This window comes from Anser cygnoides, chromosome 1, assembly GCF_040182565.1.
Source record: "Anser cygnoides isolate HZ-2024a breed goose chromosome 1, Taihu_goose_T2T_genome, whole genome shotgun sequence".
Lineage (NCBI taxonomy): Eukaryota > Metazoa > Chordata > Aves > Anseriformes > Anatidae > Anser > Anser cygnoides.
Genome location: NC_089873.1, coordinates 44,767,457 through 44,792,307, shown reverse-complemented (window position 1 = coordinate 44,792,307; position 24,851 = coordinate 44,767,457). Strand labels below are relative to the sequence as shown.

The following is a 24,851-nucleotide window of genomic DNA, read 5'->3' as shown; positions in this document are numbered from 1 at the left end:
ACTTCTTTCAGTGTATTGAAATCTTCTTAATTACTTGATACAAAGATTTTTGTTGTTTACTCAATTTTTTAAATTAAATTCCATCTGAAACTCCTGACGTTACATCATTTTAGTAAAATAAAATAGCTATCAACTGATAGAGCAAGACTGTCTTTTTTTAGGAAAAGAGCATGCTGGCTCTTACATTAGCACAATGCCTTTTCTTGCTAGAAACTTCATTAAGTGGCTCTGCTGTAATAATACTGTGAGTTGATTGGTTTAAAGTATATAGTCATGGTAGAGTTGATTGGTTTAAAATATATAGTCATGGTATTACTGCATAATGTTACTAAAGTAATAGTGTGGTCTCAGTGATCTTTATATACACATATTTGTGCAACACGCGTGGAAGCTTTCATTCATTTCTTATGAGGGCAAACAAAATTTAAGTGTTTTGGTTTCTATAGATACAGTTAAACCAATCTGCTCTACAAAGTGCTAAATGCAACTTGCAGCTACAGTATTTCTTTGAAATACCTGTAATATGATGTTAATAAATTACCATCACCATTCTTACTGATCTTTTGTTTTTTAAGGGTCAAGATGGATGGCACAGATGAACCTCAAAAAAAAGTCTTCAAAGCACGAAAAACAATGAGAGTAAGTGATCGACAACAACTTGAGGCTGTCTATAAGGCTAAAGAGGACTTGCTGAAGACAGCTGAAGTTAAACTGTTAAATGGAAAGCATGAGAATGGAGATTCTGATTTAAATTCCTCTCTAAGCAATACAGACTGTTTGGAGGACAAGAAGGAAGTTAATGGCCTAGTGGATTTTTGTCTTAACTCTGAAGAAGGAAGAACAACTTCCAATGAAATTCGGGAAGTCAAAAGTCCTGAAAGTAGGGCAGAGAGTGTAGTGAGTGACCTAGAACCTAAACCTCGAACGCTGTCTCCAGCGAATGGTACTCCTGAGCAGAAAACTGATACTGCACTAGCTCGTGAGGCTGAAAATGGAGTGCTTGGTAGCAATAAATTCCATGACGAAAATAATATAAAAGATCGTTTGGACCAAAGAGAGAGTAACACTCCATCAGAAGGTGAAAATAAACCAAGCTGTGATAATAGCGACTCTTCTGAAGAGACAGGAGAGAGAAATGACATAACTGTTAATTCTCATTCATCTGTTGAAGAGGAAAAGAGGGATGAAGAAGTAAGTATTGAAGATGCTGTTGGAGAAGATGCCATCTCTAGCAGTATGGAAGCTGACCAAGAACCAAAGGATGATAGAGACAGCACTGCAAGTCTTTCAGAAACCACAGCTGAGAAGGCAATAGATCAATCAAGTGGAGGTATCCTGGAGAATACCGACTCTATGGAAACAGATGAAATTATTCCGATTTTGGAAAAATTAGCCCCTGCTGAAGATGAGCTGAGTTGTTTTTCTAAAAGTTCCCTGCTTCCAGTGGATGACACAGCCCCAGATTTAGATGAGAAAATGGACAACTGTTTGGGTTCACCGTCAAAACAGGAAAGCAATGAAAGTCTCCCAAAGGAGGCTTTCTTAGTACTGTCCGATGAAGAGGATCCTTGTGATGAGAAGGAGTGTGCTGAAGTGATACTATCAAACAAGTCAAGTCTTCCAGGTAAGAGTTTTCTAAGTTGGTAGCTTTGATTAAAGTCTTGGGTTTTGTTCGTTTCTTAAAATAGTGCGCTCGTGACGTGTTTCTAAATTAATAACTAAGAATTCCAGTCTTTCAGTTATATATATGGGGGATTATGTGGACATTTCCTCCAAAGAACTCCTTTGAAGTAATTAATTTTAGGAACATATGAAATTCAGATCAGTATCTTTGTAAATGATGGTGGAAATCCATATTTAATGAAGTAATACACTTTTTAATTCTTACCAGCGTTCTTTAATATTGCTGGTGTGAGCATTTGTCCTTGAATTAGCACTGTGAGCAGCAAATATGAAACAATATCAAAGGCATTTAAATTATATTTTATTATAGATAAACTCTAAAAAGCAGCAAATAGAGAAGGCAAGCCAGCAAGTGTTAGTAACACATCACACTGACATAAGTTAAGATGAGCATTAATTTTTCATGTTAACGGTGTTTTTCTTACCTCTTGTCATTCTTAAGAAAAAAGAGGTGCTAAGATAACCGTGTCCAACAGCACACAACTTTTCAATAAATCAAACTGTATTCCAGATGATAGCCATCATTCCCTCTTGTTTTTTGCATAACTAATTTTATTTAAGGATTCCATTCTGGCAATGTGTATTCCTGTATGACTAAGTCAGGCATATTCTGAATGAGGAAAATTTCCAAAGTTTGTATCCAAATTCACATGTTCAGAGGTCTAACAAAAGGCCTCTTGTGAGTCTTACAAATTTTATGTAGTCTTATGACTTGACAGATGGAATTTTGAGGCCTAGGAAGACTGAAAATAATACCAAAAATTGTCATCCTAGAGATCTTCTATCCCCTCACTGTCGTGTCTCCCCTCTCTTTTTACAAACTGGGTCAAGGGGGGAAGGGAGGGGGATAGAAAAGGTGGGTAGCTGACAGACACGGTACAGAAGGATTTGTAGGAAAAGAAAGTAATGTGTTAATTTTTTGTTCTTGAGCAGAAGAGATAACCGCTTTCTTTAACATGCATGTAAATAGAAAGAATGAAAGCATACTGGTAATCCAGGTGTGCCACAACTCCCATTTGTTTCAAATTTCTTTCACCAAACGACAATATTAGAAAGGCTTCATGAAAAAACACAGTTCATGTGCATGATTTGATGCTTGATGTTTTTTATCTGATTTTGGTGATAATGGCAACTGCCTGGCATTTGAAACTGGTCCTATAGTCTTTCTGTGTAGCTAGCAGAAGCAACAGGTGTAGATTCTTGATGTTAAACCTATGTTCTCTATACTCTGGTACTGTCATACAGTTTAGAAGGATCTGATGTATCTTTTGGAGATGGGGCACTCTATCATGCTATCTCACTTGTGAAAAATAAAACATGAATAATTTACAGATATATTGATGCTGCCCTCTATTTGTGGTTAAAGAAGGCTGTTGTTTCAATGCTGCTATTTTGTTGTTAGGTAGCTCTCTCTGAAATGAAAACCATACTAAGCCAAATGTGTTTATTCCTACTTGACTAAGTAGGAGTTCCATAGATGAAACAAGATCCAGGTGTCTTTCTGTCTCTGGGAAATTAGCACCCATAATTTCTTAAGTCTTTCACCAGTGATGAAACTGTCTTTCACTAACTTGTAAAAACATTCTCAGTCTTGAGCGTCTACATAACTAGAGACAGGGAGATAAGAATATGTCTCTTCAGCCATGTTTCAGACTCTTCCTTCTTTTCTGGTGTTTACCCTTAAACTTATAACAGTTAAACACAGAAAAGGTAGATTCCATAGCTCCTTCAGAGGATTTTATTGAGGTAATAAAAACCATGTTCCACTGAGATTGCAAAACTCTACGCTGTTGTGGGGTGGGGGGATGGCAGTGGGAAAAGAACACTGCGTGCACTTGAGTAGAAATTATAGTGTATTACGAGTCCCTTCTGTAAAATGTGTGTTCCAAATAAATCATTGATACTTGTTCTTACCACATTTTAAGGCTTCTTTTATTGGATGTGAATGAAATTAAGATATCAGGGTGGCTCTTCTCCTCTTAGCCAGTCAGGAAGAAACATGCTGTGACCACAGTGTAGTTTTAGCTCTGAAGCAAAAGACTGTAAGTGAGTGCTGAATGTTGAACTACAGTTCGCTGAAGCCTTTAAATGATCGTATCCAGCAATATTTTTTATCAATTTTAGTGGCACAATAAATTCTTGACTAGTAGTTTGTGTATTGGCTATAACAGTTTGTGACTTTTACAGTTGTGTGGATGTAACCGTGACTGTTCGTGAAAAGAAAATTGGCCACTGAAGTGTGTTCTGTCCTTAACTAGTGGACATGCGTTAATTTCTGCATTCTATTCTAAGCTGCTTAAAGCTTGCCCATTAAGTTGCAGAGGAGGGGGTTTAAATTTTACCAGATAGTACGTTCTGCATGAAATATTTAAACAAATCTTCTGGGGATCCATTTTGTACTAAATTTAACATGATTTTAATACAAAAATTCTGCAGTCCTTTCACAGATGTAAATATTTCAATAAGAAATATCAGAGAGGTTGAAAGGACGGGAAACGCTATTGTATGAGAAACCAAGTAGAATAAATAAAATATTATCTTGGAACAAAAGGACTAACATTTGGAAAGAGTCTTGTTAGAATCAAATCTATGAAGATGGTGTGGACGTTATTTAAGGATGCTGTCTTGGACACAGGTGCAAACTGTTCAATTAAAATGTACAGCTTTGAAAAAAAAGAAGAAAATGAGCATGGCTAAATAACAATATAAAGAATAGTGCTAGAAGGCTTTCCTTAAATTGAAAGATTAATATAATTTGATTTTTGAGTAAAATTAGTATATGTATAATAGTTATGCTGTGACACTTAAGATTTCTGTAATGGGAGGTCATACGTTAGAAAACCTTGGAGCTCCTTGAGTAAGTAAGTACATGACAAAGAAAATCTGATTGAAATATTTGAATTATTTCAGATATCCAAACACAAATAGTTTCTTACCAAAAACTTAATGGAAACTGAACCATTTGGGGATAAGATGGAAAGTCCTCATGGAGGCAATAATCTTTTGAAGAATTAAAGGTAAACCCACAAGGATGTGTTCCAGAGACTGTCCTGTGCAACAGAGCTCATGATTTATTGAAAATGAAGGGTGACTACTGAGGTGACAGTTTGATGATATTATGAGTAACTGAGATATAAAAATGACAGATTAAACTCACTGTGGTTAACTACAAAGTGATATATAAGTACAAAAATGTTCGTAACTTGATAAAAAGATAGAACTAACTATTCAAGAACAATTTTCCAGGATTATAGTACATTTGTGAAAACATCAATTAAGTGGAAGTTGAAGAAAGCAAAGAATGCTAGAAATAAATACAGAAATTGAGGGAAACAATGTCACTGTGGGACATCAAGTTTTGATATGTTTTGAGCTGAGCAATGTCCCTATGTTTTTGCTTATTCCTGTGCAATTCCTTTTACACTGGAGCTCTGTCAGAAGGTCCATGTTCAACCATGCTGGCTTTCCTCCACCCTGGTTCTACACTGTATGTATTGAAGCGGACCGTTCCCGTGTTTCAAGGTGGCTCTCGAAGAACAACTAGCACTCCTGGGCCCCTTTTCTCTCCAGGGCAGTCTCCCTCTGGATGCTGCCATGTACAGCCTGAACAAGGTGAAAACTGCTCTCTGGAAGGCATGGGCTGCAATGCTCTTCCTTCTGCTGAGTTCTTGCATGATTTTAAGTTCAGTGGTCTTGTGGTTCCTGCAACTGAGTCTACTGTTGGCCTTCAGGTACTGGACCAGTTCTTCCTTGTTTGTGAATAACAAACCCAGCAGAGTATCTCCCCTACTTGTCTCAGCAATCACCTATGTCAAGAAATTGTCTTCAGCGCACTCCAGAAACCACCTGGATTGTGGGGTCCCTGTTTATCTTCTTTTTATCTCTTCAACGCAGTAGACTCATATCTTACTACAGCTTCTCTGCTTTCTGACTAATGGCAGGTCAGAGAGGCAACTTCTAGGCAAGAATGAACTATATAATAGAGAAGTATTTATCAGCCTGAAAGAAGAGATGGAGGAGGGCTGTGACAAAGACCTGTAAAATCATTAGTATGGAGAGTATTTGCTGCCTTTTCCTCCAGAAGAACGCAAATGGAAGAAAGGATAAAAACTGAGAGGCAGGATCAAAGCATGGAAGAGAGAATTCTCCATGTGGAGAACTATGGAGCTTCTTGCTAACAGCAAGCACTGTGACTGCTAAAAGTTTGCCTACTTTCTCTGTGAAAGAGGATTTTTTGAGGGCTATCAAACAAAAGAAGCCTAAATCTTTGGAGGTCTTCCAGCAGCAGCTTCTCAGAAGGCTGAAGGAGCTTTCTGGGCCAGTGCAACAATGTTCTTTAATCCTCCATGCATTCTTTCCTACTTGGTCATCTGCTGTTGTCAGGAAAGCGTTGGGTGTAGGATTCTAGACTAGGTGAACTGTTAGTTTTACGTAGTGGAGCTGCTGACACGTTCTTTCTCTTGACTTATCTCTAGCTTCTCATGTTTGACCAGGTGACGATGACTGCTAAGGAAAACCTCAATCTTTCTCAGAATTGCTATCCTTCATTCTAGACACCTTGACTTGAGGCTTCTTTGCAGCAGTGCTGTTTCGTGCCCTTCAGGGCTATTTTGAAAGAGAGCTTGCTTATTACTGGTCTTTGGTAACAGTCTGAAGTCAAGCAGGACACCCAGGTACAACCTGTTAAGAATAAATGGTGCGGTTAACATTTCAAAGAATACAGCTCGTCTCCTAGAAAGTAGCGTTTAAGAGAACTTCAGAGCATGTGAGTGGCAAATAAACAAGTAAACATGAACTTTTGTTCCTGTAGTATAACACAGCTAGCTCTCAAAATTCTTGAATGAACAAACAAGAAAGTAAGTTATACTTGGGTGGCACTAATGAAACCACTTTTTTTGCAATATTTCCAGTTCTGGTGTTTACATCTAAAAGGAATTAATACAGGGCTTTCAGAGATCTGGTGCAGTGATGTTTCAGCGCTTAGGAAATGTACTTCATATTGGAAAGCTTAAGAGGACATGATTTGTTCATCCAATAAAAGATTTAGGAGGTCTATGGTACCTGCAACTGTGAGCTGAATATATGGTACAAGAGTTTTATTTAATGTGACAGACAAAGACACAACTGCTGCATCTTTGATCCATGGGATTTTGCACACCAGAAATGGGGCATCCCTCTGTCTGATGGACTTTGGAGGACTGGTTCAGGGATGTTGGATTCATCACTTGGGATCTTGAAGTCATTTACAGATTTTTTCGAACTAAAAATATGGCAATTAAAAAATAAAGAAGAGAATATTGTTCTTCGTGTTGGAATCACTTGATAGATTTTTTGTGTACTTTGTGATAGGCAGGAGGAGGAGAAGTGACCAAATAAGAGAAGTTTTCATTGGGAAGGACCTCAGTAGGTCTCTAGTTAATTCTCCTGCTCAAAGTAGGGTCGGCTGTGAGATTAGATCAGGCTGTTCAGGACTTGGTCCAGGTAGGTCTTAAAAACTACTACTGGTGAACACTGGATGACCCCTCTGGACAACCTGTTCCAGTGTCTTGTCTACTTGTTGGAAAAGTTTTGCCTTCTGTCACTTGGGATATCTTTGTGCTTGCACGTATTCTCTCATCCTTTGCCATGCACCTTTACAGTGAGTCTGGCTCCATCCTCTGGGTGGCCATCTTTATAGGTTTTGGAAAGCTGGGGTGTCCCCATTAAGCTTTGTCTTCTCCATGCTGAACAAGTGCAACCTCAGCCTCTTTTCTAGTCCCCAGCCACCTTAACAGTCTCTTGTCCCAGGCAGAGAGCGATGGCATAGCAAGTGCCAAATAGAGGACAGTAGCCGCTTCCCATGATGTCCTAGCTATTTTTCTTGTAAATACAGCTCAGGATGCTGTTGGCCTCCTTCGCTGCCAGGTCACGCTGCCAGCTCACATGTGGCTTGCTGCTTGTGCAAGCCCTCAGTGCAGAGCTGTTCTCCAGCCACGTGGCCGTCACCCCTCGTGTCGTTGCAAAGGTTCTCCCTTCCCAGGTGCTGAGCATTGTATTTGTACTTGCTGGATATCACAAAGCATTTGGTGGTCCATTTCTCCAGCCTGTCTAGATCATGGCGATTTCTTTGAAAATACATTAATCTGATATTTTCAAGAACAACAATTATCCTTGTACTCATCGTTCATAGTAATTAAGACAGCGCTATCTGAGAGGACTCTCAAAACATATAAAACATTTTAAAATGTCTGAAAACATAGAGACTGTGTAAAAGGAACTAGAAGAGTCTACTGACAGTGTCTTCGCTTGGACTTTAACCTGAGGGATGTGTCACGTTGAGGTGGATTTTGTGGATACTGAAACTTCCACTGACTTGGAAAGGTACTCAGGTGCATAATCCCTCCTTTAGTGTTGTATATGCAGCTCTACTTCTCTTTAGAAAAAGCATTGCACATTTTCTAAGGATTGGGCAGTATTTATGACAGACCCTGTAAATTAAAGTGACAATGCTTTATAAGGAGCTTGATATTCTTGCTAGCTCAAGATTGAAATCTGACAAATGTATTATTCTGGAAGACTTCTGTGTATGTGTGGAGAGTGATGCTATGCTTGGTTTTGGGTGTAAGGAAAATACGGAATAGAAAACATCAAGATCACTATAAATATTTTAAATCTCTGTAATCAAGCGTCAATTAATGTTCACTTAACACCACATTTTCAAAAACAAATACCCGTAAGGTACACTGAATGCATTTAAGGTAACATCAGTGTCCTTGCATTAGCAATATGAGCTAGACGTCCTTAGCAGATCTAGAGCTGCTAGATGTAGAAATCCCAGTTTCTACAGTGGATATGAGTCTGACAAAAAAAAAACCACTTCAGACGTGGTGCTTCCTGCAGAAAAGCTGTTGTGTTGACACAGTACTGTACGTGATACCAAATAGATAGTCAGCAGACTTATGCCTAATTATCTCCCTTGTTAACAATCCTTTTAAATCAGGGTTCTCTGCTACTGCCTCTCGAGTCTCATGTTTCCACAAATTCACAGGTGTTAGACTAGGTAACCTACGAACTTCATATGGCTATCAGTTCTTTTCTTTGCATCGTAGGAAGAAAACATTCATATTTAATTTCCCAGTTTCAAGGCTGCATGAGAGAGACTCTTCATAGAATGGTAGAATGGCCCAGGTTGGAAGGGATCTCAAAAGATCAGCAAACTTCTGTGGGAGAAGGGAGCCCAGGTGCCCCTATGTAACGCATCCTGAAAACCTCCAGGGATGGGGATTCCACCACATCCCTGGTGAGGTCGTTCCAGTGATGGATTGTTCTTACTGTAAAAAAAAAATAAAATTTTCTTACACCAAGGCAAAACCTCTCCCTGTGCAACTTGCCCCATTACCCTTTGTCTTCTCCATGTGGCTCTGTCCTCTCTAAGTACTTGAATGTCATGATGAGATCCCCTTGAGTTTTCTCCAGAGTGAAAAGACGTAGCGCGTTGTCTTTCCTCACAAGGCAGCTTTTCCAGCCTTTTGGACCCTCTCTGGTCTAACTGCATCTTTTGAGTTATGGGGCTGGAACAGGATACAGCACTCCATATGCAGCCTGACAAGCGCTGAGTAGAACAGGATGATCGCATTCCCGTCCGTGTTAGTAATGCCCGTGCAGAGCCAGCCCAGAATCCAGCTTGCCTATGTTGCTGCAGCAGTGCACTGCTGGCTCATGGTCAGCAAGCTCACCAGGCCCCTTTCAGCAAGGCTGCTCCCCAAGATTTCCATACAGGTCCTAGCCCCTACCTATACTCTTTGGTTATGGCACTTGTGTGCCACTGATTTTATATTGTTGGCCAACTACAAGTAAAATTACTTGCTACATAGCATAGGTATGTTGCTAGCTTTCAGATTGATTGTCAGTTCGAGGAAGATAGAGGTGGTGTGACAGCGAGCCCTTGGAAGAGACTGGAAGAGACTTTTTTATTTCAACCAGCAAAATGGAACGTCATTCCATGGGACATCATTCCGTAGAGCATCTTCTCCAGAATGAACAATCATTTGAGTAACTTGTATTGAGTAGTCTGTTGCCTTTGGTTTTTTTTTAAAAGATCTGATCTCTGGCAGTTGTCAAGAAATGAATATTGTGTTAAGCTCTGCAGTGTACCGAAGGTACATAGATCAGTCATCTTCACAGCACTGTGTGAATGTGAAGTGCATCCCACAGTTGAAAGAATGCTGGTGGTGCTCTGTTGCATCCCCCCTGAGTTGGTGAGCGTCCACGGGGACTTATCCACTACTAAACCTGCTACATCCCCAGCAATACAGTTCTGACCTGTCTGGGGTTCATGAATAAAAGCTAAAAATCTGAAAGGTGGCATAGATGAGTGTTAAATTCAATAAATATGTACTTCAGACACATAATTTAGACAAGTCAGTTATAAAAAAAAGAAAAAAAAAAAGTAATGTCCAGGTAACTTTTCAGATCCTGTTCAAAAACTGTATGTGTTCTGGTAATTCATAAGTAACTTTATATAGAGGAAGTATCCATTGAAAGCGAGAGACTGTCCGTTTGTGAAAGTGTGGAAGTAACGGGTATTCATCATGTCCTAGAGAGCACACGAATTGCTGTTTTGTAAGACAAATACGTAAGAAACTAAAATGTAATTATTTGTAAAGGCATTAGAGATACTCTGATACCAAAAGAGAGGACTTCAAATCTCTTTCTAGTGTGATCCTTTTGAATGAAATCTACTGAAAAAAACTAGTCCGCTGAAGGGACTGAACTTAGACCGTGGAGCAAAAAAATAATAGTGACGCACAAGGTATCCAAATGAATAACAGCAAAATTGATTTTAGACATCAGCATGAAAAGTACCGTTTTGCAAAAAATATATCACATGGGTAGAAGTTTGTAGCATTTAATAATTAGAATATCATTTAAAACAGCATTTCTGTTCTGTAAAAACTTCTGGGTAGGGGTTGATTGAGGATTATCACTCCTTATGAGGGCTAGGTTTTGTGCTTTCTTGTGGCTGTTTTCTGAGCACATGAGCTGCAGCCAGTCTATAAGGAGAGTGTTGTGGTTACAGGATTATGGCATAGTTGGGAGTATTACTGTGCAGTGCAGAATATTTGCAGATACTTCGTTTTTCCCTAAGCTTAAGCTTATTCATTATTTTTATTTCCATTTATATTTATATATATTGGCAGAGCTGACATCCAAATACACATTCAGTGAGTTACTAAGCAGATTTGAATGGTTGCAGCTGTAGAAGCTATTAAAAGGTATTTTCAGCCATTCAGCAACAGGAAAATGTAGGGGGAAAAAAAAAAACAAAACAAAACCTTTTTGTTCACATCTACAGCAAATAATGTGGCTAACTAGGAAGATTGTGATAAATAAAACGATAACAATATTACCAAATTCTTTGTTTTTTGTGAGGACTGCATTCATTGTTTTCTACCTGTCTAGCATCACAATGACAAAATCACAGCTTGTCAGTGAAAAATAAACTGTTAATGCAGTTTAAAACTTTTGTCCATATTATGATTCCTAACTGAAGGGATTTCGCTGGGGTTGGTGTTTAAACCACTTCTAACTAAACAAATTAACTTAGGCACATAGAGAGAGCGATCGAAATGTGTAAGTGGTGGCCTTCCTCATCCCTGAAATGGCTTTGGTCTCCACACAGAAGTGAAAAACAAAACACTGCAGCTTTGAAGTTTGTAACGTGTTATGTTAAAGACACCCTACGTATGTGTATCTTTCTGTGGAGTATTTGCATCTTTCAGTTGCATATTAAAATCTGCAACTTCTGGAAAAAGTACTCTTGAACTTCAGGAGCATCCTTTAGAACCATGAAGCTTATCTATAGGTCTTTTTTGGTATTTGGCACTATGATCTTTTGTTACGTTCAACAACAGCTTGTTACGTCAAGCTGATTTTGAGGAATTTGTGTGATTTCAGTCTCCATGATTTCTTGCATAGGTTAATTAAGTGAAAAAAAAGAATCTTGTAATTTCAGTTTGTTTTTTTGCTGATTTATTATGTAACTTTATTTTAAATCATTGAGATAGTCTTCGTAATAGAAATAAAATCTAGTGTTAATAAAGCACCAGTATATCTGTGCAGCTGCAACTTCCTCTAAAAAATCATGTTTAGACTCTTCTTTAATTTCTATTTTAGTTTTTTTATTACAGCAATATAGAGATCAAGTGTTATATACCAGTGTTGACTTATTCTGTTATATTCTGAATAAATTTTAGCATAACAGTTTTATTTTTCTATCTAGCAAGTACAGGAAGCAGCAATACTGTCTCTGTGAAATATAGTGAAATTTCATGGAACGTGCAATAAAAGTTGATGGAAATTTGTCACTTCGTGCTGCTTTCAGGAAGTGTTAGTGTGTTTCCTTTTAAGCTGTGTGGATATGAGGCATGGTTGTTTTTGTTTGCGTGTTTAAAGAACTAACTGAATTGTAGGTTTTAAACAACTAGATTTAAACTGTGATGCTTTTTACTAGGAAGAAACTAAATGAAAATTAATACTTGCTAAGAAAAAAGAATTTTGGCCTTTTCTACTATAAAGATTATGGACAAATTTTCCAAATGGAAATAAACATGTTAGTATTTTCTTACTGAATTTTTATACTTGCTTCCTAAACGTAACTTTCAGAGGTAACTTTGAGGCACTGTATTGGTTTTGAAGCTAAACGAATCCAGAAGTGGATCTGTGTTGTATAGTAGTTCAAAATTTTCTTCTGAAGTTATCCTAGTTTTTTATCTCTAAACACTTCCCTGTGCCTACTTCTCTCTCCCCTGGATTTTTGTTGTGTTTTTAAAAAAAAGTATTCTAAGCTCACTAGTCAAGATAGGACTCTATATGCAACTTTCCATGGGTCAACATAAATAATGCGTGTTTTTCTCCTGTGTTTGTAGAAGAGGTGGAGCAGGGAAGAAAGAGTGAGGAAGAGGATAAAGACAGTGAAGACGCCCACAAAGAAGATGACAAACACACAGAGAGAAGTATGTAATGTTAAAACTATTATGCTTCACTGATGGCACATGTTAGAAACACAGAATCATTGAGGTTGGAAGGGGTCTTTGGAGATTGTCTAGTCTACCCACCCCCTCCTCAAACCATGGCCAAGCAAATAGTTTGCTTAGAACCATGTCCAGCCAGGTGTTGAGTATTTTCACAGATGGAGAGGCCACAAGCTTCCAGTGTTCTAGTTCCAGTGTTTGGCTGCCCTTACCGTAAAAAAAAAAAAAAAAATCATATGTTTGAATGGAATTTCTTGTATTTCAGTTTGTGTCCTTTTTCTTTTGTCCTTTCACTGGGTACCATTAAGAGTCTTACTCTATCATCTTCGCTCCCCACCCATCATGCATTTTACACACATTGATAAGATCCCTTCTGACTGCTTTGTCCAGTTGAACAGGCTATTGTTTCCTCATCTGACAGATGCTCCGGTCTATTAAACATCTTGGATCCCCAGCCTCTCTCTAGTATGCCCACATCTTACACGCATTGAGAAGCCCAGAACTGGATAGACCATTCACGATGCTGATTACAGGGGAATAATCCCTTCCCTTGACCTGCTCATGATAATCTTTCTAATGAAGTCTGGGGTGTTGTTGGCTATTTGCCACAAGGGCATATTGCTAGCTCATGTTCAACTTGATGTGCACGTGGACTACCAGGACATTTTTGCAAAGCTGCTTTCTAGCCAGTCAGTTCCCAGCCTAGACTGGTACACAGGCCTACTCCTATTCAAGTGTAGGGCTTTGCATTTCCTTTGGTGATCTTCATGAAGTTCCTGTTTACCTATTTCTTCAGCTTGTCAAAATCAGTCTGACAGCGTAACCGTATAGTGTAGCAACCACTTCTTCCAGATTTGTATCTTCTGCAAATTTCTGAGGGTGCCCTCTATACTGTCATGTCAGTCATTAATGGAGATGCTAGTGCTGGTCCCACTATTTACCCCCAGGTTATGTTACTAGTGGCTGGCCTCAAATGGGACTTTATGCTCCCAATCACAATTTTTGGAGCCCAGCAGCTGAACCGGTTTCTTGCAGCCCATTTTTCTAGGTCATACTCAGTCAGTTTCTCTTAGGATGTTTTGGGTACCAAAAGCATTACTAAAAAACAAGGTAAACAGCATCCCCTCACCCAGCGAGCCAGTCATCTCATCATAGAAGGCTGCCAGGCTGATGAAGCATGATCTCCCCTTGATTCTGAGTATTCCTAGTCTCATCTTGTTTTTCATCTGTTTGGATATTGTTTCTCATAGTATTTGTTCCATCACCTTGTCCTGGTTTCAGCTAGGATAGAGTTAATTTTCCTCCTAGTAGCTGGTATGGTACTGTGTTTTGGATTTAGGGTGAGAATAATGTTGATAACACGCTGATGTTTTAATTGTTGCAGAGCAGTGCTTACACTAAGCCAAGGACTTTTCAGCTTCTCGCTCTGTCCTGCCAGCGGGCAGGCTGGGGGTGCAGCAGGAGCTGGGAGGGGACAGACCCAGGACAGCTGACCCAAACTGGCCAAAGGGGTATTCCATACCATCTGACGTCATGCTAAACAATATATAGGGGTGGCTAGCCAGGCTGGGGGGGCCGGCTGCTCAGGGATAGGCTGGACATCGGTCAGCGGGTGGTGAGCAATTGCATTGTGCATCACTTGTTTGTGCACATTATTATGAGTAGTACTATTATCATTATTATTTTCCTTTCTTTTCTGTCCTAATAAACTGTCTATCTCAAGCCACAGGCTTAATTTTCCTGATTCTCTCCCATATCCCAGAGAGGGAGGGGGGAGGGTGAGCGAACGGCTGTGTGGGGCTTAGCTGCCGGCCGGGTTAAACCACAACACACCTTCCTAGGCGCTGAGGTGGGACTGACCGTCCTGTAATTCTCTGGATCCTTCTTCTTGCCCGTCTTGAAGAATGAAGAAAAAAGATGTCACTCCTGTCCTCAAGGAGCCTCTCCTTATTGACACAGCCTTTCAGAGGTTGAGAGTGGCCTTGCCATCACCTCAGCCAGCTCCCTTAGCACTTGTGGGTGAATTCCTCTGGGTTACATGGGCTTGTTTATGTCTGTTTTTTTTTTTTTTTTTTTTCTTTCAGTGTTCCTTAACTCTTACATTCCTCCACTGAAAGGTCTTCCTTTGCTCCAGGCTGTCCCACTGGTCTGAGAGCTTGGATAGCTGAAGGCAAGACTTCCCATTAAAGTCTTAGACAAAGTAGGCATCTGAGACTTTTTCGGTGTCCATTATCACTTGTTTCCCCTGCCTTATTCAGCAATGGGGGGCATGTTTTCCTTAGTTTCCCTTATACTGCTGGTATACCGGTAGAAGCTAGTTCTGTTGCCCTTTATGTCCCTCATCAGATTCAGCTCAAGGTGGCCTTTGCCTTTCTTAACCCCATCCCTGCATGCTTCATTTTTTGCTTAGGCAATTGAGGTGTTCCCCTGGGCACAGCTTCCAGCCATCTGCCGTGACAGTGGTGAACCAATCCTGTTGTTCTGTGCACCTGCAGGTGGAATGGGAGCCACTGTGCTGGTGCTTCCAGCCTTCGTCATTATGGGAGTCTCTATTTCACAACTAGATAAGCTCAGGTTGTGTCCGTACATCCTTTGATGTAGCTGGTGGTTCTAGTTCTTGAAGCTGCAAGATCTTACAGTTTATCTAGTCAATCTCTTTCTAATTATCTCTGATATTCCATTCCCCAACGTACTGCCATAGCTAGTTTGGCTTGGTGACATAACTGTCCCACTAGTTTGCACCTCCTGTAGGCAAGAAATTCATCTTCCTCTACCACTGCTTCTGTAAAGTTAGAAATATAACTTGCATAGCATACATAATAAAAGTAAAAAAAAAAAAAAAAAAAAAAGTAGCTATTTCTTGTGCTTTTTCAGTTTCAATGAATCTTCGTTATCTACTACTCATTCTGTCTTTCTGAATCGTCCTCAGGTTTGGGGTGAAGGGTTTGAGGGTTATGGTGTTTGGATGCTGGGAACGTGCCCACAGTATGCTCTGTAGCTTCCCTTACTGATAATTTACCTAGGCGTGTCATTTTTTATCCATGTCACTAGAGGATACTGTGCCAGGAGCTGGAAGAGGAAATAAGGCCTCTCTTTGGTTCTTCTATATACTTCATCACTGCAATGAAAATAACATCTATAATATTACATTTAAACTTAATATTTTTTAGGCCCCTTCTTTAATCCGATTTTTACTTTCCTTCTTGCTCAAATAGTTAAAAAAAAAAAAAAAAAAAGGTTTGAGTGTTTTCTCAGTCACGGGTTGGTGGTGCAGGTTAAAAATTCAGGACAGGTAGGAAAGAGCTCTGTGCTGACACAGGCAGAACGAAGCAGAAGTTTTACTTGGCAAAGAGGTTACTGAGAAAAGGGTACCTTTTTTTAGAAGATGGTTGTGTTTTGCTTTTCAGAAGCCGTGTTGCATTATAGGATGGTGCTGGTAGGAGCCGGAAGAAGTGGAGGCAAGTGAGAAGGGAATGGTGGTGATGTAGAGTGATCTTAGATTTCAGGGAGTGGTTTGGTGAATCACAAAGCAGAACTCAGCAACAGTGTATGGAGATCAAAGGGACTGTTGTTCTGTTTTAAAGTCATCAAATACATTGTTTTCCTGAAGGCATTGTTACTGCTTTAGAATGAAAAATGCTTACACCAGGAAAAAATGAAACTTCGTAATAACCATGTTATTCTGCAGATACCTGTTTCTTTGCTTTGTGTTTTTAAAGGTTCCTCACCAGCAGTTGTATCTAATTGTTTCAGGTGAAGTGTCCAGGAGAAAGCGTTCTAAATCTGAGGACATGGACAATGTACATTCTAAACGTCGTCGGTATGTGGGAGAAGAAGATTATGAAGCAGAACTTCAAGTAAAAATTACAGCCAGAAGAGATGTTGACCAGAAATTACAAAAGGTAGAGTGGAGGTGCAGAATGAAGATGGCCACACCAGATCTGTCTCTAGTCTTAGCATTTTAGAATTAACTGTCTTTTCCCACACAGTCCTTGCTCCCCCTCACACACACATTTTCTCTTTTTTGTTTAAAAATGTGCATAGTTCAAATAACAATGGTGGTTTAGGTTATACAATTCTGCATAATTCTGCTTTTAAGAAGAAAGCAAATATCATTTGGAAACTGCTGCAAAAGTTATATTTGGAATGTGTTAAGCATTTAAACTCTTTAAGCTTCATGTGACTGTAGATGGAGACCAAAATAATCTCAGTGAAGGAGACATTTTAGTGTGATACAGGTTTATGTGGTGTGCTTTTTGTACCCAGCTTTAAGGAAGGTCTCTCTCCAAATAAAAGTGTAATCAACATAATGTTTTGCAGACTCCTGTAGAGCTATTACTTGTCTGTTTGACTGCACCATTGGCATGTGAAGAAACCTGTGTTCTTGAAGAAAAAAATTGTGCACTTACTCCATTAGTTAACTAGCTAGTACTATTGTAGCTTCACTAATGTAGGATCCAGGCTATACTAATGTGTGTTGTAGCTTTGCTGATGTAGGATCCAGAAAACTTAACCACTTTTATTGCTTGTTTATTTCTTTTTCCTAAGGAAGATTTTTACGCCGCAATAGTCATGATTTAGAAGTGGGGGAGAAATAATAAAAGTAATAAGTAAACTTTGTAGAAATTAGTCTCTTCTTCCCTGTTCAGCTTCTGCAGCAAAAGCTATACAGGCCATTTCTGCTTAGGGGAAAGTGCGTATCAAAAAGTAAAGTTTTGCTGAACATCTTTAGTTTCCATTCTTTGAATGCCATTGTCCCTTTCAAGACTAGAAAAGAGGAAAAACTAACCTATGTAAACACAACACTATGATAGTATCTTCTATTAGTGTTCTATTTAGCAGTAATAAAGCCATATATATTTGAATTAAATTAATTAAATTAATTTCTTGATTTAATGGCAGAGAAGGGGCATATTTATTTGCCAAGACAGATGTAGAAACCTTGCTTAGCTGTGCTTACTGGTGACTATAATAACTTTGATTGATAGGCGCAGCCATTGTCATTGTTATTTTTGTGGCAAGATTCTTTTTGAGTCGAGAATATTTTTATAGACATCCTCCTGAATTTTGGGATTATATTAACATATATATTTTTATTAATAATTTGGCAGGTTATCCAGAGACTGTTAGAAGAAAAACTTGCTGCTTTACAGTGTGCTGTATTTGACAAGACTCTGGCAGACTTGAAAATGAGAATAGAGAAAATAGAATGTAACAAGAGGCATAAAACTGTGCTTACTGAACTACAGGTGAGTGCTCGTGTATTGAATTGAATACTAGAGTCAAATTTAAAAAGTAAGATCTTCAGCGTTTAGTATTAAGTTCCTGTAGTTGTTTTCTTGGAAGCCATTTTGACTCCACAGAGAGAAGTGGGGAGGCGAGAAAAAACAAACAAAAACAAGTAGATAGGTTATGTTTGTGCAGTTGTGAATAGCAATGAAAATTCTGATTTAAGGTGTGATTGTGATACACGAGTGTCTTTCTGCTGCTCTGAAGTCATGTAGTAGCACTGTATTTTGTGGAAAGAAAAATTTCCCCTTATACAACAATAGTTTTGTATTGATTTCTAAGTTGTATATCTTTTGGTTTGTATAATTTCTTTAAGGGTTCTTGGGGAGGATATTTATGGATTTGTTTGTTTGTTTTCCTCTTCTTCCCATTTAGGCTAAGGTTGCTAGATTGACAAAGCGGTTTGGTGCAGCCAAGGAGGACTTGAAGAAAAGACAGGAAGTAAGAACTGCATTTGTTGTATTTGTTTTTCTGAGCTAGCGTAAGCTTTGTATAGAAGAATAAAGAAATCTTATACGCAGAAAGATGTGACCTGGTTCAGTAGTGTTCACAAATAGGTTCATCTTACTTGGCTAAAAGGCAGTGATATGAAAGAAAAGAGTCTTTAACACCTATTAGGTAATTCTCACTTGCACAGAATGTCCTTTATACACCGTTAGTGTGAAAGTTCCTTAAATTATGTGTAAGTAAATGTAATTTACTGCAATATGAAGAGTACAGAGTGAATCCCAGGTATTGGGGCAGAGGGAGGAGAGGAGATGAATGGATACAAACAGAAGTATTTCTCTGTGTCCAGAAAAAATATTATGGATTACTTACTTTGAAGAAGTGGAAGCTTAAAAATCCATGAAAATCCAGAAAGAAATTTTGGTTCTCATGCTATACAAACCTGAAGATGAAAGACTTTAAAGAGGGAGGATGTAGAAAAGGAGATAGGTAGGACCAAGTAGGCTTTGGGCGATTTGTAAATTCTGTCAAGTTCATGTACAATTTTGGCTCCAGAAAATATGTACCTCACACAGAAAGGAATGAATATGAAGTACAATTAAAACATGAGTTTGCAAGCTTATTTAGTTGTGTGGTTTTTTTTGGTTTTGTTTTGTGTTTTGTTTTTGGTAGAACTCACCAAACCCACCTCTGTCTCCAGTGAAAGCAGCAAGTGACACTGTGAGCACAACCAATATGACATACCGGTAAGCAAAGCACATCGCTGTGACCATGGTAAAATTTAGAATAGGACACTTGTAATGCCTCCTGTAAAGGATGATCATTCCTGTTTTGTTTTTTAATTAAAGTGTTCTCCCTTTTCCTTCATTTTGCTGTTCAACTGGAAAATTCCATTTTCTTTCATAGAATTCACAAACGGACAGTATCGAATCCGTTCCTAGGTAAAATGGGGGTTGTTTTAGCAGTTAGAAATAATAGATTGAAATAGAAGTCTAACTTCAAGGAAAGAAAAATTCTGTTGTCAGAAAGCAGACTCAATGCAAGCATTTGAAACTTACAAATAAAAAATTCTGTGGGGTTTTGTTTTTATGAGGATTTTTGTTTTTTAGTAGGGGACTATCCAAAGTCAATTGCATAGGGGGCGGAAAATAAATAGGCTTAGAAAATATTAATGAAAAGAGCAGTTGTAAAATACTTTTCCCCCCACCATTGTACTGTGTATCGTTATATCTGATGGTGGTGTATTGAGAAAAGCTAACTGAAACTTCTTTCTATAGAAATGCCGGCACAGTGAGGCAGATGCTGGAGTCAAAGAGGAGTGTAGGAGTGAGCACAACAGCAACGTTTCAAGCCTCTCTAAGTACAGGTGAGAAACTGCCTACAGACTTTATAAATACGCTTCTTAAAAGTTTTATTGCTTCCCGTTAATTAACTGAACAGAGTAAAACTGTTTCCTATGACTTTTTTTTCCTGGCATCAAAAATCACTACTCTCAGCTCCATACATAACACATTCCCAGTATAGAATAGAATAGAACAGAACAGAACAGTTGGAAGGGACTAAGTCTTCTAGTCCAACTGCCTGACCTTTCCAGGGCTAACCAAAATTTAAAGCACATTATTGGGGGCATTTTCCAAGTGGCTCTTGAACACTGACAGGCATGGGGCATCAATCACCTTTCTAGGAAGCCTGTTTTAGCGTTTGACCACCCTCACAGTAAAGAAATTTTTCCATCTATCTAGTCTAAACCTCTCCTGGTGCACATTTATGGCATTCCTGCGCATCCTCTCATCCATCACCAGGGAGAAGAGACCAACACCTCCCTCTCCACTTCTCCTCCTCAGGAAATTGTAGAGAACAATGAGGTCACCTCTTAGCTTTCTCTTCTCCAGACGAGACCACTCAGGTGTCTTCAGACTCTCCTCATAAGGCATGCCTTCCAGTCCTTCTAACATCTTTGTTACCCTCCTCTGGAGGGCATTTTAGTGCTTACAGCTGTATAGGTGCGATTACCAGGCAAGGCAAAAAATGCATTTACTTGGCCAACCAGAACGTATGGGTAAATAAGATGCTTCAGCAGAGTGCGTGCCTGGCTAAGACAGGAAAACTTGCAGTCTCTCCGCTGCTGAGAAGTAAAACACATGGCTCCCAGGGCATTTTTTCACTTGCTAGTAGTAGGGTGCTGATTATCATCCCCTCTGACTATTGGCTACAAAAGTTGAGTGGGGAACTAAGGGAAGTCACAAGCCTCAGTTCTTAAGGGAATCACATTGACAAATGGAATTCCTGTGTTAGAATTTTGTAGGGAATGTAGAATCAAAAGCACTATTAATTACCATCATGTAGACACTGTATCTTCAGTTTTGAAAACTGCTTAATATTGAATGCTGATTTTTTTTTCCTACAGAGCCACCTCATAGTGGGAGTATAATGCCTATATGTAGTGTGTAATTCTCCCAATCTTTAGATTTAATCCTGAGATTCTGTTGCATAAAAGCAAATGTCCTTTTTGGCACACTAATCCATGATTTCAGTAGAACATTTTGGATATGATGTCCTACCTGTACAAAGCAAGTTAGTCAACTGATTTAGGTTTTTCTTTTCTTGTGTTTTCTGAAGGACCAGTTGTTCTACCATTTCTGTAATGAGTGTTTAAAGTGCCATACTTCACATGTTTTCATCATTTAAATCTCAGAGCTTTTCTCAGACGTTATGTCATAGTTGTTTGCATTTTTTGTCATTTGTATATAGTTCTTTCAAACTAAAATACAGTATTGACTAACTAGGCCATTGAATATCACAGCATACATCAGTACAACAGAAAAAGAGTATATATAGCCTTTCTTTGCAAAAAGTTAATCATATTCCAAACGTTTGCATCTGTTGTGTTGGAGTGAAACTTCCCACTTGGTTCAAATACTTAATTTTTTTTTCTTTTTTTTTTTTTGGTGTGTGTGTGTATGTGTAGTACCAGCTTCCACTTTCGTTGCTCCTCAAATACCTGGCAGTGGACAGCCTAAGCCTCAGACTCCAGTGACCTCCAGCCCCTTGACAACAACAGTTCTTTCCACAGCTAACACAGCTGCAGTTGTTGGCACAAGCCAAGTACCCAGTGGCAGCACTCAGCAAATGTCTGTCTCATTGCAGTCTTTGCCTGTAATCTTGCATGTACCTGTCGCAGTGTCATCCCAGCCTCAGCTTCTTCAAGGCCACACAGGAACTTTGGTCACTAACCAGCAGTCAGGCAGCGTTGAATTTATATCTGTACAAAGCTCATCTACAGTTGGTGGCCTTACCAAAACTACGGTGTCTTTGGCATCAACTAACACAACTAAACCAAATAACAGCCCATCTGTGCCCAGTCCCAGTGTTCAGAGGACCTCTCCAGCCAGTGCTGGATCTATAGGGACAACTTTGGCAGTACAGGCTGTTCCAACTGCACATCCTGGCGTACAGACCACAAGAACTTCTTTGCCCACAGTGGGTACTTCAGGACTTTATAATTCTACCAGCAGTCGAACTCCCTTACAGATGAAGATTCCCCTCTCTGCATTTAGTAGTACAGCTCCTATTGAACCACCCACCGTTACAGCGCCCAGAGTTGGTAAGTTATGCTTGACTATTGGCACTGGGAAAGGAAAATGGTTGTCAAAGGGAAACATAAACATCTAGTTCTTTGGAAATTTTGTTAGTGTATTTTACTGAGATGTGTCTTCTGAGTGGTCTTTCTGTTGAAATCGTCAAGATCAAAATCATCTGTCACAAATGTTTCAGCCATTGTTGAAAATAATCTCTTGTTAGAAGGAGTAAACAGTGTGGCTCTGTAAGCTTTGTTTTATTTAGAACTTGATTTACATTATTTCTGGCATGAAATCAGAAACTCCCATTCTATTATTAACAGCTTGATATTTATGTTTTTTAATACAGTCTCACAAAATAATCTGGTTGCCTTTCCTAAGGGCAGAAAAGAAAGTATATTAATTGACTTAATTTTTACAACACTTAAAAGTAAACACAATGGGGAAAAGACACAACTGAATATTAATCTAATTCCAAAGAAGTACATTTATTGTCTTTAAAACAAAGCCTCTGAGCACAATGAAAGTCCATATATGGTATTTAGATTAGCTATTTTAAAATGCTTTCCCTCCATCTTTTGCCATGCCATGGTGATTCTCTGCACCTCTGATTTTACATACCTTGATGTCTTTTTCTAAGTGGTCCTCAAGATTTTCTAAGTGGTCCTGAGTGAGTTGGAATCATAGCCGAGAGTTTCTAATTGGCACAGTATGATGTTAGGATTAATTCAAGCAGAGCTTGACATCAGAAATAATTTAATTTTCCCGTCTCTAAAATACCTGTGTCAAAATCTGTCTTCCATCAACATGACAGCTATACACTTTGTATTTAGTTTTCATCTGTAAAGCTAGTATAATGATATATAATACAACCTAAAAAGGGTTGCATGGCACAGATCAGGGACAGTGACCAACAGAAGGCTCTATGTGCCCAGAAATTTGTCACGTTTTCTGCAGTTTGCATAGCCCTGGTGGGTCCCCCAGTGGTTTTCTCACCAGAACTGAAACACTGCTTTTGGCTGATTAAATCAGTAACACTGTTACTGATAAGCTCTGGTTAAAATGAAAGGGAGCGAGAAGGGAGAATTTGGATTTAAATGTTTACTTCAAATATTCAAGCAACTTCTGCTTAAGTTGCTAGTATAGATGTGTGTTTAGTTGAGCTAGGAAGAATACTCTCTCCCTGCACAGCTTGCCTCAGTTACATATTTTGCAGTTTAATTGTCCATTGTTTAGTCAGTTTTCACATAAAAATGTTGAATAATTTTTTTTTTCAGTTTAATATCGTGTCTGTTTACATACAGAGGCAAGAGAGGCTGGAACTATGTTTTGTCCTCAGATAACCAAGGGAATTGTTCACAAAATATTTGGAATATACTGTCAGACTTTCAGGAAATGGAATGAATATTACTTCTATGCTGAAAAGTGCCATTTTGCTTTTTTGTAACTTCCATTCCCTCTGAAAAAAATAGTAGTAATTAAGCTTGAATACTTGCAGTTGACACTCAGGGCTGAAAAATATTAAATGTACCAAGTAGTGAATGTTTAGTATCAAACAACTTCAAATGTTGCCTCCCAGTTTGTATAGTGGATAGCAGGATTCAGTACTGATTAGATACTGCAAATGAACAATTTCTTGACCCCTCAGAAAACCAGACAAGCAGGCCACCAACAGATACTTCGGCAAACAAGCGAACTGCTGAGGGAACAACGCAGGTAGGTTGTTGATTATGTTTCTATATAAACTTCTAAAGTTACAATCCACAGGAGATAAGCTCTTTACCTTTATTGCTCATAATGAAACTATTTTAGTTTTCTTTTTGTGCCATCCTTTCTAGTTTCTGTCCATTTGTATTTTTCTTCTTCTTCTGATCCAGAGTATTACTGGGAGCATGAGCTTCTGGTAATCCTTTCAGAAGTTTTCCAATGTGTTTGTGTAAGTAGATGACAATAATTCCAGAGAACAGTAAAACCGTGTCTGATACAACAGAGCTAACATGAAAGAAAGCCCTGCTCAGTTTTTGTCTAAAGGCCTTGAACTTAAAGATACAAGTATTTTGTAAATTATTGCAGCTCTTTCATTTTCACATTAATCCAGAAGTTATTAAGAAATGGAGTTATATTTCATTTCCATGTCATTTAAAAAAAAAAAGAAAAAGAAAAAAACAACTTCAGGAATAACTACTTCATGATAAAGGGGAACTTCTGGATTCTTCATCTAAAATTTGTTGACCTTGCTTTGAAATTTTAAGGTTGAATTTAAGCTATTTAAAATTACTTGTAATTAAGTTTTTTTTTTGCATACAGATATTTCACAAAGCACCTCATACTTATGCTGTTGTTGATTGGAGGACATTTTACTGTGGGGAATAAAATGAATTTCTTCTAGCCAAAATTTCCACATTTAATGGTGTTTCAAGGTGCAGATAAATCTGAATTGTATTTCAAAGCAAGAAGAAAATATTCTGTTTTTCACTTGTTGCAGAAATAGTCTGGCAGAGATGACCAGTATTATAGATCATAAGTCATGCCATACTGAACCTTTTAATTAAAGCATTTAATAAGGAATGGTTGTCATTTTTAAAAGATACCTGTGGATTATAGCTATAAAAAATTGTCAGTGTTTGATATGTAGGAAATTAAGTATCAGAATGGTTGACAGATTCATGGTTTTAAGGTTTAATTTTCAGTATAAGATGCATATTTTGAAATTTTTCTTCTTTGGTAGAGCCCGAAACCCGGAAAAGATTTTGGAAAAAAAGATTGTGTGTGATAGTGGTATTTAGCAATGGAAGGTGAGCAAGGAGGAGGGAACTGATAGACACAGGATGCTTTCCGGTTT

The 24,851-nt window shown here is 38.6% G+C and overlaps 1 protein-coding gene across 8 annotated transcripts in view; it reads left to right on the top strand.

Moving 5' to 3' along the window:
- Positions 1-24,851, top strand: part of ATF7IP (activating transcription factor 7 interacting protein) — a 108,122-nt gene that overhangs the window by 52,607 nt on the left and 30,664 nt on the right. For 7 of the 8 annotated variants that reach the window (XM_048078881.2, XM_048078883.2, XM_013196855.3 and 4 more), the window contains 9 exons: positions 576-1,624; positions 12,591-12,677; positions 16,449-16,597; positions 17,807-17,944; positions 18,360-18,425; positions 19,104-19,177; positions 19,709-19,797; positions 21,400-22,035; positions 23,658-23,725. In XM_048078881.2, coding sequence (XP_047934838.1) covers positions 583-1,624; positions 12,591-12,677; positions 16,449-16,597; positions 17,807-17,944; positions 18,360-18,425; positions 19,104-19,177; positions 19,709-19,797; positions 21,400-22,035; positions 23,658-23,725 — 2,349 coding nt within the window. In that variant the 5' untranslated portion in view covers positions 576-582. Of the gene's footprint in view, positions 1-575; positions 1,625-12,590; positions 12,678-14,229; positions 14,311-16,448; positions 16,598-17,806; positions 17,945-18,359; positions 18,426-19,103; positions 19,178-19,708; positions 19,798-21,399; positions 22,036-23,657; positions 23,726-24,851 lie in introns of those variants that run through there. The other variant, XM_013196874.3, reaches the window with a different exon arrangement.